Source organism: Ambystoma mexicanum, chromosome 9 (assembly GCF_040938575.1).
Source record: "Ambystoma mexicanum isolate Mex_15411 chromosome 9, UKY_AmexF1_1, whole genome shotgun sequence".
Taxonomy (NCBI): domain Eukaryota; kingdom Metazoa; phylum Chordata; class Amphibia; order Caudata; family Ambystomatidae; genus Ambystoma; species Ambystoma mexicanum.
In genome coordinates this window covers 175,512,904-175,533,092 of record NC_090931.1, presented here as the reverse complement: position 1 = coordinate 175,533,092, position 20,189 = coordinate 175,512,904, and the positions used below count along the sequence as shown (strand labels likewise).

The 20,189-nt window shown below is 47.4% G+C and overlaps 1 protein-coding gene across 1 annotated transcript in view; it reads left to right on the top strand.

Moving 5' to 3' along the window:
- The window catches only part of VPS11 (VPS11 core subunit of CORVET and HOPS complexes), a 314,076-nt gene that overhangs the window by 160,310 nt on the left and 133,577 nt on the right, over positions 1-20,189 (top strand). Inside the window, exons 11-14 of the mRNA XM_069614391.1 lie at positions 12,139-12,300; positions 13,106-13,245; positions 13,432-13,634; positions 14,169-14,340. Of these exons, the coding sequence (XP_069470492.1) occupies positions 12,139-12,300; positions 13,106-13,245; positions 13,432-13,634; positions 14,169-14,340 (677 nt within the window). The remainder of the gene's footprint in view (positions 1-12,138; positions 12,301-13,105; positions 13,246-13,431; positions 13,635-14,168; positions 14,341-20,189) is intronic.

Genomic DNA, 20,189 nt, shown 5'->3' with positions numbered 1-20,189 from the left:
TTGTCCTCATCCAGACAGACAACTCGACCAGCATGTACTACGTCAACGAGCAGGGAGGCACCAGATCCCCTGCTCTGTGCAGACTGGCCATCAGCATGTGATCTGTCGACCGCATCAAATGCTGCGACGAGTTCGATAGTGGCCAGATAAATTGGGTTGCTCCCTTTAGACCAAGCTTGACCCTGTATGCACTTAAGTATCATACCGTTCATAATGGTACCCATACCCTTCCTGAATCCAGTTTGCCACTTGGGTATTACATTTTGGCTATTGGCCCTGATTTCCAGATGTTGTAACAGGACGAAGGAAACTAATTTGGAATCTGCATTGAGTATGGCTATTGGGCAATAGGTGGAAGGCGACGCTCTATCCCCTCTTATAAGTGGGGATGATGTGGGCAGCACCCAACGATGGAGGAAATTGCTCAAGTTCAATAATGTCGAGGAATAGTGCGTAGAATCTTTGCCCAAAGTGCAGGATTACGTTTGAACAACCTGTTTGTAAGCTCATTCATACTCTGTGCCCTTGAGTTACTGATTTTTCCAATTCACTCAAATATGGCTCAGAGTAATGTCCAAAGGGTTAGCCTTGTCAGGTTCATTTACCACTGTACGTCTAACTTGCAAGGTGGACAACGCATACAGGGACTCAAAGTGATGTACCCAGTCTTTCTCTGCGACACCATTCACCATCCTACCCGTTCGCATATTTCTAGATGCACTGATCAACGACTAGAAGCATCTAGAATCCTTATCTAGAAGCGCAGATAGCATTGTTTCCACATCCAATTGCATGCGAGAAGCTCTGGATTTGCAGGCCCAGTTTTAAACCCCTGCTGCGCTTTTCTTATTTGAACCCCTTTTTATGTTTCAGAGAGCTGGGTGTTTTTAGTTTGCCTAAGCAAATGTCTCAGTTCTCTTCGTCTGACAACCACATCCCCATTATAGATGTGTGTGGGGATATAAACGAGACTTCACTGTACCTGCCCTAGAGATGTTGGGAGCAATTACACTCTCTACAAAACACTCAAAATTCTCAACTGCGAACATGGTGGACATTTATAGGTTGGATTTAACGGCTGTAGCAGCCGCAACTGCTTGGTTCACCCTTACTAACGTGGGGTGTCCAATGTAGATGGTTGCCCTGTATGTTGGGTGCCACAGCCCAACGCCCCAGAGGTATTGCAGTCTGATCAGGTACATTAGCTAGAAAATCTAAATCGGCTTTCAGGATGAAATGATCCCTTAATTCTGTCTTCTGAATTTCAAAACAAGAACAGTTCTCCAGTAACCAAGGTCCCACAAACACATAATCAATGGTGGAAACACTCCGCCCATTAGACCGCGTAACAGAGTGGGAATATCTCTAAAAACCAAGCCATTAAGGGGTGAGAGCCCCATCCCTCTAAAACAATCTACCCATGCTCTTCCATTCCCAAATTTAGATGCCTTGTTTTTTTAAGCATCTTAGATTCTATTCCAGAACGGAAAGACAGTCTGAGTTAAGATCCCCTGCCACCAGGATGTGCCCTGCAGTTGTAGTATTGTACCAGTCCGCAACAGATGAGGAGATGGATTCAACCACCTCCATTATTGCCCCCATACCCTAGTGCCAATAGATGTTCACAATCTGCACCTTCACATCCATGTCAGTTGCAGGTCTAATATGAGTGGCCATCACCCCAAAACTGACATCGATCCTAGTAACCAGCTTCATTGATGCTGACGTTTTTACTAGGGTCAGCAGGCACCATATTGGCGGCCATTCACGCCTTGTTTTGCAGGCTGGTGGACAACACAGTAACCATCCAAGGCAGGCTCTGTCTTAAGCCAGCTCTCTTATAAGACAATCACTGTGTGTGACCTAAGTAAACGGGCCAAGGATAGATCATTGAACCAGTGAACACTACCGCTGGAATTAAAGGAGGCCACCGAAAAGCAGCCAATCTTCCTTTTCGGGGCCTCGTCCAACAACTTTCTCCCCATGTTGAAACCTCCAATTCTAACTTGAGGAAGATGCCAGGAGCCATGACCAGTCCCTAGTTTCCTCTGAGTTCATGATCTTTCTCTTGAAGGCCAGGACTTGATCTTCCACTGTAACTCTGTCCCAATTGTTGTGATTTTCCTCCATGACCTTGTTGAAGCCCCCGAGAAAGTCCCTCTCCTTGCAGAAGGTTGCCATCAAATGCAAAAGATTGGAACACAAACATCTGAGATGATCTTGCTCCTTCAATAACTTGTCCATCGCAAATTTGGATTTTTGATAGATCACTGCTTGATCTAATCTGCAGCGATCTGGGGAAAGTACTCTCTAAGTCACCAGATTTGATACCGCCCAACAACAGTATTTCTTGTAAGGACAGTAAATTTGGGTGGTTCAAAATCGAGGAGGGGATTCCGGAAATGACACTTTCGATCATGTTATTAATTTGTCTTGTGCTATCTTCTGATGTGTGTGAATCGACTTCTGCAGGCCTACTGGGCCCTGAGGAAAACAGTCTTGTCTACCCACCCCACAGTCCTTTGTGCCACACTGTGGCAATTGGGACCTCAGGGGGGATGACAAAAGCCTTTGCCTGAACCGGAAAAATGTATATTTGAGGCAGAGGGCATAGGCCGAATGCAAGGCGACACAGTTAATACTTCCGTGACCACAGGCACTTTGGGCGCAAGTGAGGCACCCCCCTCCAGAGGGGCAGATTATGCTCCTTCAACCTGTGAACTCTGTGAGATGGATTGACATGAAACCCGGCACGTTACCTCAGTTGAGGTACCCGACCATTCCAACAGAGGCAAGGCTGCCTTCGCTGCACTCTGTGAGAATAAGGATTTGATAAAATTGCGTGCTTTTTTTTGTTGTATTTTTGGAGGGGATGTTTTTAGATTGTTTTTATTCTCCTTTTCTGTACAGCATGATGTCTGTTTCACAGGCGGGTCTGTTGTGGGTGATCCGACATCTTTACAGGTTCCATACTAAGAATTTCCTCCACCGATATGGCCTCCTGCATATTGTTTTCCATAGACTCGGGCAGAGCTGGTAGCCTGTTTGAGGGTATGTTAGATTACTCATTTGCCCCAGCCTGCCGCCAGGGTGTCATCTGAGCCAGGCAAATTACCCGAGACTGTTGCCCAATGGGATCCTGCTGTGTCATGGGGCAAACTGGGGCTGCCACAGTGGCATTAATCTCACCCAAAGGCACCTGAGTGGTCTGATCTTGGCCTGCCTTCTCAGTTGGTCCATATGGAGTGGCGTTGGTCGCCTGTACCGCTTGTGTTGTAGATTCCTTGGAGACTGTACCCGTAGTTTCATTTGCATTCAGTGGCAGTGTTTCAATTGAGCCCAATTTCCTAGAGATGAGAAAATCCCTTGCCGCGGCCTGCAGATCCATATATTCAGATTTGAACAATGATTCAAGCAATGCCGTGTTAGTTTTGTTCTCTCGTTATATAACTTCATATAAGTAGACCAAAATGCATAGGACATGATTTATCACTGTGAATAGACCTTCTCTCTCTCCTCTCATTTACCATCCTCAATTTGACGCATCATCGCCGATAACTGTACCAGAGGAAGTGGATTAGGAGAATGTGCTGGAGAGGAGTAAAAGTCTATACCCAAGGTACACTGGGCATTATGTTGTATAGTATCTGAACAATCATTCATGTCAGGGGGAGTGTCCACCATGGAACGATCTAATGGCTCCTTCTTGGGGAAAGCGTTTTCCTCCAATTTAATACTGCGTTCAGAAACTTCTTTATCCTGTTAATGGTGTAGCCTGGTGGAAGTTGCGGGAATCGCTTTCCATAGATTTTTTCCAGAGGAGTGTGTACTAATGGGTCACTCCTCAATGAGCCACTGAGTGGTGGAAAAAAGGACGTAATCTGGTTCTGGTATTGCTTTTTCAGTTTGAGATTTTTTCCCCTCGACTGGCGAAGATGGATTTAAAGCCAGAACGGCACCGTTTTCTGTGGGTGAAGGTGGGAGGGGCAAGGCAAGGCAAGGCCAGCATTTCTTCATCCGTGATAGTTCTGGGAGAGGGAGAAGTGGTGGAGCTGCCACTACGGAGATCGTAAGGCATTGCTCTTGATGGGTTTTCTTGAAGCTGCTAGGCTGTGACTGATATAAATAGTGTAGAGCTGTAAATTAGATGGCAATTATTTTCAAGTACCACTGATCCCTTCTTTAGCCAGCAATTCAAAGGGTAGATGAGCTCAAAAAGACTATCACCCACTTCCGACACTTACACTAGTTAAGGATTACACCAAGCAAACCAAAGTCGGCTACACCTACAGAACACTTTTGTAAGAATGGCATACCGCTATTCTAAGTAGGTAAAACCGAGCGTTGTAATAAACTATTACAGTTGCTTTTCAGGTCAGTGGAACACAGACTAAGGTAAGCAATAACTTTTAGGATGGCACAAGGCAGACCCAGTTTAGTAGCACCCGCAGTAACTTACTAAGAATTGCACACAGCTGTTCAAGACAAGTAAAACCCATATACTTTGTACAGGAGCTACCTGCAACTTCAAGGTACGTGTAAACCTCAGACTGTTTTAGAACCTGTATAAAACAGACCATGGAAAGCAAAACCCAGTTATACACTTTAAGAATGACTCCATGTTATTCCAGGTACGTAAAACCCTAGGCAGACTTAGTTTAGAATTCGTTTAGCAAGTCAGGGGAAGCAAGACTCAGTTGGTGAATTTACACAATATTCTGGAAGAAATAGTTAAGTGAAGCCAACAGCATTACTTTTCAGAATGGCACAACACACATTCAAGGTAAGTAAGAACGTTTGTAACTGCTAGCTTTCAGAGTTATTTTCCAACCAACTCATTTACATGAGTACACTTTTAAAACACATTTTATAGGCAACAGGCCCAAGCCTTAGGAAGCCTTTCCCTTCTTGGAGCATGAGTGTTCTCAGTGGCAGAAGGGTGGGTCACTAGGTCTCTAGTATCCAACAGACAGTCCAGAAAGGCACAGAAGTAGTAAATATCAGTTCCCAAGGAAGGCTGTTCAAACCGGTAAGTATTAAACTTTAAGAGGTTGAAAGGGTCCAGGGATGTCTGAGAAGACAACCTAGGAGGATTCCAGCAGTGGGCCTGGGTGAACTGTATGAGGACTCCCAATCGCAAGAAACACTCCAAAGCTACACAGGAATCACAAAGGTCTAAGGTAGGTAAATACCCCAGTCAACGCAGTACCTCAGCATGGAAGAAGAGTTGCAGCAGGGGAGACTTCAGGATCTGTAGCCAAAAACCTGGTCGATGGATTCCTTTGTCTGAAGATGGAAGACAGGACTTTGGAAGGGATTTTGCAGCAAGGATCAACAGGCAAGGCTCCAGGCAAGAGTTTATTTGCGGCTGGATGCAGCTCTGTGGTATTGGCACCCTTTTCAGGAGCCAGAAGAAGACCGAATATTGCTGATTGGATTTGCAGTCGCTAAACTGGTCTAGCGCTCTAGTGAGGGGACTTGGAGGACTGGACTCGCGTCTCTGGTGGCCCAGCAGGATGCCACCAAAGTTTCAGCTCGATTTGGATTTTGGAAGACCATGTCCCGCACAATGGCTCAAGGTCCCATGGTATTGGGGGTATTGCAGCCCCCCGCGAGGTTGCAGCACAAGGTCTGCTGGCTCAAAATGCAGGTCTTCTTGAGTGGATCTCACCAGGCTCTGGGTCGGGTTTGTCGTTTTTGGAGCCTCCTGGTCGCTTGGAAGGAACGGTAGCAGCAGGCTCCGGTTACACAGCAGGCTCTCGGGTGGCTGGAAATTGTCCCGGCTACATTTTCATCTTCCTCTTTGGATCGAGGTCCAGTGGTCGACTACTTCTTCATTTTCCAGGATCAGACTTTTATGCAGGAACCCAGCCAATCAAACAGAGGAGCAACATTCAAACTTGGGGGATGGGATTGGACTCCTCCTTCGCTTCCTGCCTTCAGACACTCTGGAGCCTTGGGGGTGGTTTGACTGAGCTCTCCTGCCAAAGATAAAAAATCGGCCAAAGGAATTTCTTGCCCTGGAGAGCAGGGGAAAGACCAAGAAGGAACAAGAAGCGCGAAAATGGCAAAAAAACAGGGCCATTTTGGTAAAATGGGCACCCATGGGTGCCTTTACCGCAGCTGTGAAAATAGCCTTCAGTAAAGGTGCACTGAAGTTGTGAAAAGGTTTACTGCCACCAGCCATTGCAAAAAAGGTTCACTGCCACCAGCTGTTAGGAAAGATTTCTCTTTACTGTACCTTTTCCTCTATTTTAATGGACCCCCAAACTTTTAGCTTTTATTTTTTATCATGACCTGTACTTTTTACAGTGCAATTGTCTTTTGCTCATCTGTTATGGGGAAACTGACATGTCCTTGAGGCTGTCAGCTGTTTCCCTTAGCCTAGTTACTTTACTACTTTTAGTAACTTAATATCACTTGTGGTAATGTTTTATCATTGTACAATGCATCTTGCAATGCAGTACAATGGGGTACACGTTTGCTTTTGCCCTAGATTAACACTAAAAGGATTTTTGGTTACTCTAGGTGTGCTAAATGGACAAGCAGGTGGCAGCATTGACTTTCTACCTTTTTATTTATTTATTTTCTTTTTGGGTCTTTTTCAATTTAGCCTAACTGACTTTACTGCGTTTGGCTAGTGAACAAACATGGGCATGCCACAAGGTTTTTTGCTTGTCCTTTGACAATCTTGTATTTTAGCCTTCTTCCTGGCCGTGAGGCCAGGTAAATCCTTATATGGCCTTCCAGTGCCCGGAAAGCAAAGGCTTTTGGTGGGGTACTAGAGGGCTATGTGCGTTTGCTGGCAGGATGTGGGCTGGGACTGTGTTTCCAAACCACAAACTGGGTTCAGTGTGTCTGTGTGGTATGCAGGAGTGTCCCCGCCAGTGGTCCTGATTGTGTGTGTTGCTGTTTGCTAGTGGGAGTTTCTGCTCTTACCTGGCTTTTGGGCTAAGGGGACCCCTGCACACACACTGGAGAAACCTGAAGAAGCCAAGACTTCTGTCCAGCTGTGAGACCTGCGAGGATGACTGGTGACCCGTCTGAAGGAGGCTTGGCAACCAACTTATGCTGCTGTCCTGGGGGAGCTGCAAACCTTGGAGTGGAGGGAACATCCATTTCTGACATTTGCTCGGGACCCTGCGAAGAGCCTTCAGAAGTGTCCCGGGACTGCCCTGTGGTTGACCAGCTCTGAGTTTGGGCTAAGACTTACCTCAGCAGAATTTGAGTCCTAGCGTCAAGTGGACTTGAGATAGGAGGGAAAGTCCTACCATGACAAGGGAGTCATTTTGCCTTCGCCGTGCTGTGGTGACCGCTGTCCGAAAGAGTTTACCTGAGTCGAGTCCAGTCCTGAGAGGGGTCCTGCATCGTGTTTTGCTATTTTTCATCCGAGACTCCTTGCACCAGCTAAATACACAGACCAGAGATCTGCTCGAAACTGCAACTCGTGCGAATCCAGGGCTGAGGCTGATGTCTGAAAAAACTACCTCCTACATTCTTCCATTGACCTGCCAAGTCTTATGAAGAATCAAAGTATGGGGGTTAATTTACAGTGGTTCTTACCTGCCCTTAAAATCCCTTTAAAAGTGTTTTGCTAACTTTTATAAACTCTTACAATACTTCGGCTTTGCCAGTGCTTGCTCTCACAAGACTTCCAAAAGTTGGCGGAACTTTTGTTAGAATAACTTGTCCCCTAACCTTTGGAATGGTAAACTGGGCCCCACAGACCATACCTTCTTTTTTTCCCAGCATTACAAACTGTGTCAGAACTTTTCCTCAACATTTGGGCAGAAGGCCCCAGACAACTAAGGGAAGGACTTTTGAAACTAGAGCTAATTCTCTCTGGACCTGTAGTGCATAATCTAATCCTTACTTTCCTTTACAGGGGTTTGATCTATATTATGCCCTTCTCTAGTGACATATATATATATATTTCTGCCTGTTAGTACTGTTGAAGTGTGATTTGTGATTCCCATTGTGTGTACTCATTGGGGACCCTTTACAAGCTCACCACCTCTTGAGACTTAGCCTAGACCACTCGTCACTGCTACCTTGAACTGGTTTGGCTACAGCTCCCAGAGTTGTCCCTGTCACAATATAGGTTGGCCATATATATATATATATATATATCTCCCCCAGGCCAGAGTATGGAAAATCAGCCCCAACACCAGCCATTTAAGGTAAGCTTGTCCCAGTAACAGAATTGTTACAGGGCTAGTGAGAAAGGGATCTCCCCAGCACTCCACTTAGGGTGGGGTGTGCTGGCTTCCCCTAACAAAATGTAGACTGGATAGAAATGTATTTTCTACCCTTGGGAAGTGTAGTTCCCACAGGGTTAGCCAGAGAAAGTAAAAGGGGAGCCCAAAGGACAACCCTGTAACAATAAAAAGGTCTATGCCAAAAGTTGTCAAAAGGAAGGGTAACCTGGACCCCATATGAGGTGCATTGCGCACATAGGGGGCTACTCCGGGTTCACAGTTAACGGCGGGAATTCAGAGATGTTCCCCTTAGCACACTTCGCCCAAGGTAGCTGCCCGCTGAAATGGACACCGGATCAACTAAGATATTTGGCCATCACTGTCTCCAGGGGTAGAAACGCACTGTTGACTATTACAAGGCTCACGCAGCATATGCACGTTGGAAAATCACAAATTGGGCGTGGGTTCTGCTGTCATTGGAAAGTGTTTGGGTCGGGAAAAGGGGGAGGGTTTGAGTTTCTAGGTGTTTGTCCGTCATTTGTGGTGTGTTGTGGCAGAAAAGGGGGGGCTGGGTGGGGTAGGGTCTTTGAGTATTCTACTGGGTAGGGTGGGGAAAAGGTGTTACAAGAAGGAAATACTGCGTCTCACCCGTCTGTGTCCCACTTCCACTCCCCGAGGACCCCTCATCTAGGTAATCCTCCTGCACTGGTCCACCCTCAGGAACTGGATCAAAAGCTATGGCTGTGTCCTGGCCACCTGGATGACAGATCCCCGGGGACTAGTGTGTGAGATACCTTCAGGTTTCTCACAGACCCGGTGCAGACGAAACTGATGGCCTGGAGAGCAATACTCGCCCATATTGCTGCTGGCTTCTGCTGCAGCGATTTCCTGACCACTCCCCCACGTGGGATGCTGCAACACTGGACTGGTTTAGATCACTGTGCAATATGCGACCTGATCCCGGCTGGGACGTTTCTGACGCCAACTTGGAAGCAGGGGCATTGGGGAGCACTAACAGAACTGTTAAAGTTCTATAGGTTGGGAGCTGCTGTGCGGAAATGGTGTAGAACCCATAGAAAACTGCCTACTCTCACTAATATCCATCTCCTATTGGTCCCGGAGACTGCTGTCTACCATATACAGAGGACTACTGGATAAAACCCCACCTAGGTTAGATAACACCCAGGAGAAATGGCCAGTTGAATTGGAGATTAGTATCACTGACTGGCAATGGGCAGCTACGTGTTTGTTCACCAAATCAGTGTTCATGAATGAGGATGAAGCTGATCCAATATAATATTCTTCACATCTTCATTATACACCCTGTAAACTGGGGAGGATATACCCTGTCCATACAGGCTGCTGCCCGTGATGTGAGGGGTCAGGCGCTGGGTATGCACACATGCTCTGCAACTGTCCCGAGTTGGGGTGCTATTGGGAAGGGGTCTACGAAATACTATCCAGGGTGATCGGAAAGCACTTGAAGAGGTCACATTTCAGTGCCCTTTTTGGGGTATGGAGTGATATCGCGGAGAGGCGAATGAGGTCCTTTTTGAATGTGGGGGGTATGGTTGCAAAACATTGTGTCTGGGTGTAGTGGAAGGACCGATGGCCACCTGCCACCCGTAAATGGTTGAGAGCGCTGACACGGACTAACGAGTGTGAGGATACTTATGTGCAAATGCAGCCAATGATGTCACGCCACCGAGATATATGGGGTTAGTTTAGAGCGTTTCTGGTCAGGAACTGATGGTGCAACTGTATCAATGGGGAGGGGTGAATAAATGTATGTAGGAAATGTGAATTGCACAGTACAGGGTGTACCGCTGACTAGATCCTGGTTGTTTTAAATCGATATGTGCTTGCCGAACTTAAATAAAGTTACAACAAAAAAAGTTGTCAAGGAATACAATTAAAGGACACTATGGAGAGTCTAAACAATGACACCCATAAAAAGAGTAAAAGCATTGGTGAGTGTGGAAAAAGGATCCCTCTCCCTGCGGTATAGGGAAAATAATCAAACCAGTCCAGCAAAAAGTTCTGGGGTTCTCAAAAGTGATGTCGATATAGCACTAAGGTTCAAATATTACCCAACAGCACCAACCTTCTCTGGCTATGATATGGCATTTATAACGCGCCTATACACAAGTCTTTCAAGGCTCACTACTGTCCCTCACCCATGTGGGAACCCCTTTTACATAAGCCTCTCCAGTTCACAAATATTTACACTTTCCTCACCACCCCGGGGCACCAATCTCTCTCAGATACTTTACTATCTTTGGCCACCACTCTCTCCTTACTAGCAGCTTCTGATATCTTGGCTCATTTTGGTCTCTTGGATCTCTGCTCCAGCCCGCAAGCTCCAGTGTGGTCTAGCCTTCTGGAGCCCTACCCTAGTCTTCTGGTCTATGCTCACTTTTCATGTCCTCTGTTCCCCCACCCCCCTCTCCAGCCTTCTTCAAAACAGCCGCTATCTCCATCTACTACTCCAAACAGTTCTACTACCAGACTGAACTTGCCTGATTTTATAGGGCTTTGGCTCCTCCGTCTAGCCTCGTATCTGGTGAAGGAGGATCCAGGGGTGTTAGCTGCGATTGAGGATTGTCTGTCTTGCACGGCACCGTGAGGTGACTTCCAGGTCTGTTGTGGGACTTGGACCTGGCTAGTCCCTGCACTTGGGAGTTCCTGTCTCAGATTTTCAGGCCCCAACCCTAGCCATATGAGAGTGGAGGCCTTATGTAATGAATGGCCATTTGACTGTTCAGTTTCTTTCCCTAATTCAGTACACCTGCTCTCCTTCTGTAGGTTTTGATGGGAGCCTGCACTGAGCGTGCAGCTGCTGTTGGTTCTGCATTGCTTTCATTTCTCGAATTCACTTAAGAGCTTCAGAGTTCCCAGCATCAGTGGCATTGAACGCATTGTGCTTTGGGGTTGGGGATAGCTTAATTTACTTTATCCCATATGGTCTCTGCTCCTCGTAAATGGAACTGTCACCAGATAGCCTCATGTGATTGTCCCCTGCCCTGAGGTCTGGTTCTAAGTAGGGTGACCTGGGGAATCCTCCTCATAACACCCTGGGCCCATTGTCCTCTAGTTTTAGGAGGTACCCAGCCCCCTTGGTCACCCCACTAGATGTCCCCTGAGTGAGGTAGGGGACTTTCACATAATGCATTTCTCACTGGAAAACCTCTATGTATGGAGAACGCAAATTGTTTGCATGCAATAGTCTTACTGGGAACAACAACCACCATGACTAAATAACCGCTCTATGAGGAAGCACCTTTCAGGAGGGTCTCATGTTTTAGCTCACTGTGCCTTGCAAGAGGAGAAATGCATCTGTTTGGATATATGTCCACAAAGCCAGTCTAGCCCTGACATGCCAGGCAATTCTCATCGGAGCACGAGTACAAATAGCAACTCTAGACACATGTTTCTGCCTTGGTTGGTGTCATCAGAATAGTTTGGCTGTGATTCTAGGTGATTCTCCTCTGCATGGTTCTACATCCTTTTCGATCTATTGATGTTTTGGATTACAGCTCCCATCACTCGCAGCTGACAATGGCGTGGGATCATGGGAACTGTAGTGCAAAACATGGGAAGATCTGCTAATCCCCGACTGAAAGAGATGCATCGTTTTGGTGCTGGATTATCCTTTAAGCTGTACTAGACTGATCTGCAAAGGTTTTTATTTTCTTCTGCCCCTCTAGCACAGTGGATTAAAGACAGTTCAGAGATATTAAAGGTAACCTGTTCAGAAGCATTGAGTTGCTCTAGATTCAATATTGGAAGCAGCAAAGTAAGACCACAGCACATTGACACTGTGAACGATGTCAACATTGGAAAATGCATTGTTACAGTTAAGTAACTTTTTTCTTTTCTCTGTTTGATGGATAAATTCAGCATTTGAAGTAATGCCCTGATTCCACTGTTTCTCTTACAGGCCAACTCCGAAGAGTTCATTCCCATCTTTGCCAACAACCCTCGGGAACTGAAGGCTTTCCTGGAGCACATGACTCATGTGCAGTCCGACTCATCGCAGGGTGTCTATGACACTCTTCTAGAACTGCGGCTCCAGAATTGGGCGCATGAAGAGGACCCAAAGGTCAGACCACCCATGAGAATGCAAAGTGGGACTTTGCTCATTGCAATTTTCACACCGTGAGACACATGTTCTCCGTTTGAAATGTAGAAACCTACCCGTCTTTATACACCTCTGTAAGATGCAGTCTCAACTATATCCAGTAAAGCACTGGTTAGCATCCAGTCTCTCCTTGTAACTGCTCTCTGCACAGCCTCAGTCTTATTCTGCAAAGACTGGTGAAAACAATCTCCTTCATACTCCCATTCCCTAAACTGCCAATGCTTCTATCCAGCAAAGCGGTTTCTTATCAGTTGCTCTTCTTCGCACACATGCTCACTTGCATTCAGACTCCAGTCCAGCAAAAAACTATATGAAAAGGCAGCGTACTTCAGTAACCCTTACTTCCCTCACATGTATCCAGTAATGGCTGGCAAAGCTGGCCATTTCCTGTGGACAGTACCCTCCTGCAAAGGCTAAAGCCTAATATTTGAATAGCCCCACATCCAGCAGTCAGTCTTAATAATCCACTGGCTCTTTAAACAGTCATACTTTTATTGAGCACCAATATCAGTGTGCTTTGTACACCTACTTTCTGCAGTTAGTCATATCCAGCAAAAGCACTGCTTAGAAACCACTTTGCTCCATGCAATTGCAGCATCTTACTGGTGTTCCGCACGGAGAAGACCAAGCTAGCGAGTGGATTCATACACATGTGGCAGCATCCTACATTGGGCAGCTATGCTCCTTGTTCTCCAGCTGCAGCTCTTGGCTTGGATATCCCGAAGTCAAGTCTGTCTGCTGATCTCAACATGTTGATTCCTTGCAGGTAAAGAAGCAGCTGCAAGTGGAAGCCATCTCCCTACTAAAGAGTGGAAGATTTGTGACCGTTTTTGACAAGGCCTTAGTGCTTTGCCAGATGCACAACTTCAAGGATGGAGTCCTCTACCTCTATGAGCAGGGCAAATTGTAAGTTTGTGCTTTTCTCATCTAAAACCTTACTTACCAATTGTGATTTCTCAGCCGTCTCCCACCCTGTCCTCTAGCATTGGCAGTGTCAATGAGTCTACCCAAGCTACTCCCAGGGCAGTTCGTCTTGTGAAATCATGCAGAATGTGGTCCTCTGAATCTGACCTCCTTTGCTCATGCCCCCAGGTTCCAGCAGATCATGCACTACCACATGCAGAATGAGGAGTACCGCAAAGTAATTGAGGTGTGCGAGTTGTATGAGGATCAAGAGCCCTGCCTCTGGGAGCAGGCACTGAGTTACTTTGCCCGGAAAGAGGAAGATTGCAAGGAATATATCACAGAAACGCTGCAGCACATTGAGAAGAAGAACCTGATGCCGCCTCTGCTAGGTAAGTGTTAGTGCTCCCCTGAGTGGTGTACTCTGTTGAGCAAGAGCATTTCTAGCCTGTGTGCCTCATGCTAGGAGATGAGCTGTGGCACTGACCTGTGTAACGCATTACTAGGTAACCGGTGCTGTCTTGCGCACATTGTTGGGTATAGTGATGCCTCTGACTACTAGGGAAGGGCTATTATTGTCCTTTGAAGCACTCATTGCTGGCTAAGAATGGCAATAACTTGTGTTCTGGATGGTGATGGGCAAGAGTTGTCACTGGCCACTGTACCACACTATCCTGGGTAATGGTGAACTGTGTGTACACACTTCTGGGTAGGTGTACTATGCCCCGCCCCATATCACACACTCTTGAGTCAGAGCAAGGGCTACATTCTTGCATCACTGTTCAAAGCAGCGCAATGATTAACTTGGATAGGAAATGGCAAATAAGAACTTGGGAATCTGTTGAGCTCATTTTGAGCCGGGACTCGCTTGTTATCCTTTTCCAATGGGTTGCCTCGGTACCCACTGCTCTTTCTTGCCTTTTTAGTGGTTCAAACTTTGGCCCACAACTCCACAGCCACACTGTCCGTCATCAAGGATTACTTAATCAGTAAACTGCAGAAGCAGAGTGAACAGACTGAAGAGGATGAGCAGCTGATCCAGAAATACCGCAAAGAAACTGCACGCATCCGGCAGGAGATGGAGGACCTCAGGAATAGGTAGGCTCCAGCTTGGGGGAAATGGGGGGGGGGGGAGAAGGTGGAATGTTGAACTAAAGGGTTTGATGTAAGTTGCATTGGCCCAATTGTCTGCCTGTGAAACGTGGAGCATGTTGTTCTAGAGTATCTTTAGAGTGGTGTACGTATGCACAGACACAGGCGTAAGTGAGTGTCCATAACTAATTCTTGTAAAGTGCAATTTAGAAGCTGTGACATGGAAAATAGTAGGGACGGCAGGAGGGATGAAGTTGGAGGAGAAATCGGAGGGTTGATGGTGGACAAATAACAAGGTATAGTAATGAGGTAGAAGTTCAGGAGCTACACGTAGAATAGGGACTGCATAGAGATCAAAGGCTTGCATTTCTCCCCCTCCTCCCTCAACAGTGCCTGCATAACTCTCCAGAGTGGAGGCATTGCTTGATGATGCCCAGAGCCAATGTTCGTTAGATGGCAAGAGAGCAGGGGCACTGCTAGGTACGATACCTGTTTCTTCTATTGCCACATTGGTATTCTGAGAGAACAAGGTATCCATGGTCAAAGGTGGTCAGCCTCTGCAGGCTGCTAAGCAATGGACGGCAACTCTGGTCTTGCCCAGTGTGGAAAGGCCTAGGCTGGAGAGTCCAGGTCTTGGACCAAAGCGGTTTGGCTGGCTGTTAAGGTAGGTTTTGCACCACCCTCTAATGCTGCAACCGGTAACCCAAGGAGAAGGCTAACACACCTGACAAGGGAAGCCAACCCCCTCTAAGTGTAGGTAACGTGGTCCGAGCGACAAGGTTCAACACAATGGAATGGCATAGGTTGCGACAGGCGTACAATTAGTCCATGCACAAATCTAGAAAATACACTTCACTGTGATGAATCAAGAGTGTTTGGACCTGGTCCCCATGGCAAGACACCCCCTTTGTGGCTTGGGAGGTAAGCCCGCTGTTAGGACAGTTTCTCTGAAGTCGAACTAAGGGCGTAGTAAAACCATTCAACTGAGACGGTATAAGACTCCACTTTTAGTATATGACTGTACCACCTGAGTTCATGGTAATGTAGACCGAGCAGCCAGGCTTATTTTAGGAGGGAGAGAGGGCTGTAGAATCAGCACAAATAAATGTTTTACATATGGTCCAAAGAAACCCTGACACACTATGTATTGTACAAATAAAGGGTTTCTTTTTCATACAAGCAGACCAAGAGATTCCTGGGTAAGTTAGTACTATCATAAAGCATATAAACGCATTATAAAAACACAACAATATGCTTTTAAATACACAGATCAAAGCACAGACCTTTGTATACACATTTGGTATAGGGCACACCTATTCTTGGGGAGTAAAACCATAAGTTACTTTCCATTAATACAAGGGTAGTAGACCCTGTCAGTTATGCAGGAACACTCGACAAGGAAATCACATAGTCAACCAACTTGCAAATATACCTTTTTGAATAGTGTAACACAGATTCAAGGAACAGTATACACCTCTACTACTTTTGTGATAACACAGTTATACTAGGTGAGTAAGACTTTTTTTGGTGTAATGTACAATCGCAGTTGCTTTTCAGCTCACTGGAACACAGTCTAAGTTGAGCAAGAACTCTTTACACTAATTTTGGATGCTCCAGGCAACTCAAGGTCAGCTACACCAAAAGGAACACTTTTCAGGAATGGAACACAGCTATTCTAAGCAGGTAAAATCTAATGTTGTAATCTACTTTCTGATGCTTGTGTATCTACTTAGAATCGCATGCTGTGTATATAGTCCAATATCTAGTGGTAATCGCAGAGTATTGCATCTTGTCTTTCGAGGATCGAAAAGGGGACGTCGACATGTCCGTGCCTGTAACACTATCCCTAACGTGACGTGTAGTGTACCCAAAATCCATCACACGTCGGTGTCCCTCAGATTGTTTTTTCTGCCCAGATTACTGGTCACCCTAATGCGGAGTTCTTACGTAGAGCTAGCGGTATTGTCATTATTATGGACTTTGTCGTTATTCCTGTTAAGTTACTTTGACTGTTAAATCCTGTGAAACAACGCTGAAGACTGCTGCAGACTTTCCACGCATGTTGATCCCATCGGCGCCACCGTCCACATGGCCAGGCCTTTTGGCCGGCCTACAGAGTAGGGAGAGTGAGGTTGGGATGGACATATTCTTTACAAGTATGCTTTTCCTCTTTCACCCTCTCTGCTCCCTGGGTGGTGTTATTGCTGTAACTATCTTTCGCTATGGAAAAGACACCATTTAGATTTTGTCCCTCGTGCAGGGCCAAATATCCGTGGAAAAACTAGCACACTAGGTGCAACAACGGTCTTCCCCCTCGACCACAATGAAGTGAGTTTCGTGGACTGTAGACTCCTGCGCCCTAAAATGCTTAAGGAGCGTCGCTTGAACCGGTGGGCGGCCTACGGCATGTTACAGGCCAAATGTTCTTCCCCCGCTGTTGCAACCGCCGAAAGGGTTGGGGGAACTAGCAATGACCAGGCATCCGTGTCAGAAGCCATTGACCTAGCGGCGGACTTCTCTCGGTCAGCAACGCCTGTCCCCGACCCCACCAGGCCTGACTTGAGTCACGCTATGGGGAAAACACCCGGGCGCACACGATCATACCACCAAACGCACAACCCAAGGTTCTGCTTCGGCGGCACTGTCGAAGCGTACGAAAGCGCCAATGGAACCGTCAAACTTCGACGGGATCCTCTGATCAGCATGATCAGCAGCCTTCCCTGCAAACCCAGTCGCGGCCAGCGACTGGGCAATCCAAAGTAAAGGGCGCTAACACTAAAAGACAGGCGGATGTCGAGGTGCTCCAGGACGACGCGCAGACGCCGCTTAAGGCCCGGGTGGTGCCGAAATCCACCTCTCCACCTATGGTTCAGGCGGTGGTGTCAAAATCCACCACTCAGCCTACGATTCAGCCGGTAGACCGCCCAGATTCCCCGACCATTGGCGAGGGCATTGCAAGGATTACTTCAGCAGTTAGACTGAAGGAACGGTCGAAGGAGGCGGCGAAGCACAAAGAATGGCCTAGGGACGTGCCGAAAGAGAAGCCACAGCACCCTCAACCCCGCAAGGACTACAATGAGTCCTGTGCCTTTGTCAAGTACATTAGAGGACAAATCCTGACGTCACAGAGAAGATGAACCCTTTCCTCCCCTGGACCCCTCTGGTTCATCCTCATGGACCAGGCAGAAATTTGAGGGATGTATGGACATATTAGAAAAATGTCTCTTATTCTGTGACCCTTGTTCCCAAGAGGCCTCAAAGACTTTCCTTCCATGCCAGTATCCAAGTTTCAAAGGACCATGGAAGATCCACATGCAGAGTATACCTGTGTCCTCGCAGATAATGATGTTATGGACACTTAGGATCAGGATGAGGATGGCACCTTTCTGGAAAACTAACTACAATGTGGATGATCAGACAGGTTTTATGGACAATTGGAAGGACAGCCATCGGGTTGATGCTCAACCCTGGACGTCCCCTACTCCCACCCAGGACCCCGATGTCCTGTGCATAGATTCAATCTAACCTCCCCTCCCCCACCTCCACTCCGGCTCACCAAGCCTCCGCAGAGGATAACCAGATGGCTTTCAACGCCATCTTGAAGAAGAAGCGGCTGACCATTTTCAGAACTCTACTCAAGAGGCTTTACCAGATTTTGATTTCGTGGAGGAAAACCTCCGGCCAGCCATGCCATCCCTTTGTTGACCTCAATCAAGAGGAGATTGGCACCTGACGCCAGTCCAAACCAGGGTGGTGAACCCTAGGGTGGAGAAGCTGTTTCGGCCTTCTCCGACCGACCCTGCCTACATCAAGGGTCATGCCACTCCAGATTCTTTAGTGGTTAGCACTACTAGAAAATGGGCTGGTGTTCCCCCGTCTACAGCAGAGGCACCGCCCTATGAGGCGTCCAAGAGACTTTATGCACTGGGGGGAAAAAGGGTAACTGCTGCTGCGTTTTCCACCCGTATAGCCATTAACACCATGCCATTGGCCAGCTATGCAGACATCCAGTGGAAACTTCTGCAAGAAGTGCAAGAACCTACACAGACCAAGTTGCTTGCCATTGTTTCCGAAGGCAAGCAGGTGAACCAGAATGTGCTCAAAAACACTCTGGACGCTGCCGAGACAGCGGGAAGAACCCTGGCACAAGGTACCTTGCTCAGGTAGACATGCGTGGCTGAGGACCTCCGGTTTCAAACCAGAGACTCCAGCAGCACTGATTAACAAACCTGTTGAGGAGACCAACCTGTTTGGCAAGGCATTGGCTGATGCTCTTGAAACAGCTAAGAAAGAACATGAAACACTCAAGTCCCTTCAACAAATTACCCAGAAACCCTCTCCTCGGAGAGGAAGCGTCTCCCACTGGTCCTTTCGCGGCCAATCTCGTTTTCCCTAGAACCAGTATAATGCAGGAAACAACTGGAATTCGGGACAAGGGTCTAATACCTCCACCACTTATCCACCCAGAGGACAGCGGCGTGGGAAAGGTAGAGGACGAGGTTCCAACCCCAGAGGTGCTCTGTCCTCTGGTCAGAAATGACCTGCGCATCCAGGTCCCCTCCCATGCCACCCCGGTTGGGGGGCGTATAACATCTTTCCTTACTGCATGGGTGGAAATAACAGACCAGTGGGTACTAAAGACGGTCGCCCACGGGTACTGTATAGAATTTGCCCGACCACCCCAATTCAGACTGCCAAGATCAAGACGCCCGATGCCGGACCACCTGCAAATCCTACTGCAAGAGCTGCAGACCCTTCTAGGAAAGGACGCCATAGAAGTCGTCCCTATTCTACAGGTAAACAAGGGTATATATTCAGGGTACTTCCTTGTACCCAAAAAGGATCTCACGATGCGCCCTGTGCTAGACTTGCACCCAGTGAACAAGTTTGTCAAACCTCAAAAGTTTCGTATGGTCACTTTACAGGAAGTAATCCCGCTGTTGAAACAGGGGGATTTACAAGGCAACACTGGACATGAAAGATGCATACTTTCATATTTCGATGTTGCCAGCGCACAGAAAATACCTAAGGTCCATGATAGAGGACAAGCACTATCAGTTCAAGGTACTACCCTTCTGCATTGCCTTGGCACCAAGGGTGTTTACAAGGGTACTGGCAGTAGCGGCAGCACACCTGCGCAGACTATCTGTCCCGGTTTACTCTTGCCTCGACGACTGGCTCATTACAGGGGAGTCCTACGAAACATGCCTATTGAACCCTCAGAAGACAATAGACCTCTTAATCAGTATGCGATTCTCAATCAACAAGAAGAAATCCAGCCTAGATCCCAGTCAAGGCAAAAGTTTCTAGGGGGAATCTAATTCGGACAAAAGACATCCTCGTCTTCCCCTCCAATGCGAGGGTTCAAAACATGCTGTTTCAGATCCCTCAGTATGTAGCGGGAAGGGACGGTTCACAAGGCCATGTAACTGTTAGGAATGATGGCGCCCTGCATTTAATTAGTTCCTCACGCACGTCTGCGCATGCGTCCCATGCAAGAGTGGCTCAACAGCCAGTGGTGTTAGGCCAGCGGACAATGGGAAGATCTGGTAGTTGTCTCGCCAGCGCTCGTTCTCTCCCTGCAGTGGTGGTCGAGGGGAAAACCTTCACCACCCCTGCAGTAGAAGCCTCGCTTGCGGGGTGGGAGGGGGGGGGGGCTCACCTGCTTCAGCAGATGGTGCACAGCGTGTGGTCCCCACAAGTAGCGTCCCACCACATAAATCTGTTGGAGCTATTAGCGGTATTCAAAGCACTGAAAGACTTTCAGACAGTTACAGGGGAAGACAGTCCTGATCTTGACAGACAGCACCACAGCCATGTACTACCTAAACAAACAAGGGGGCACCCACTCTCCA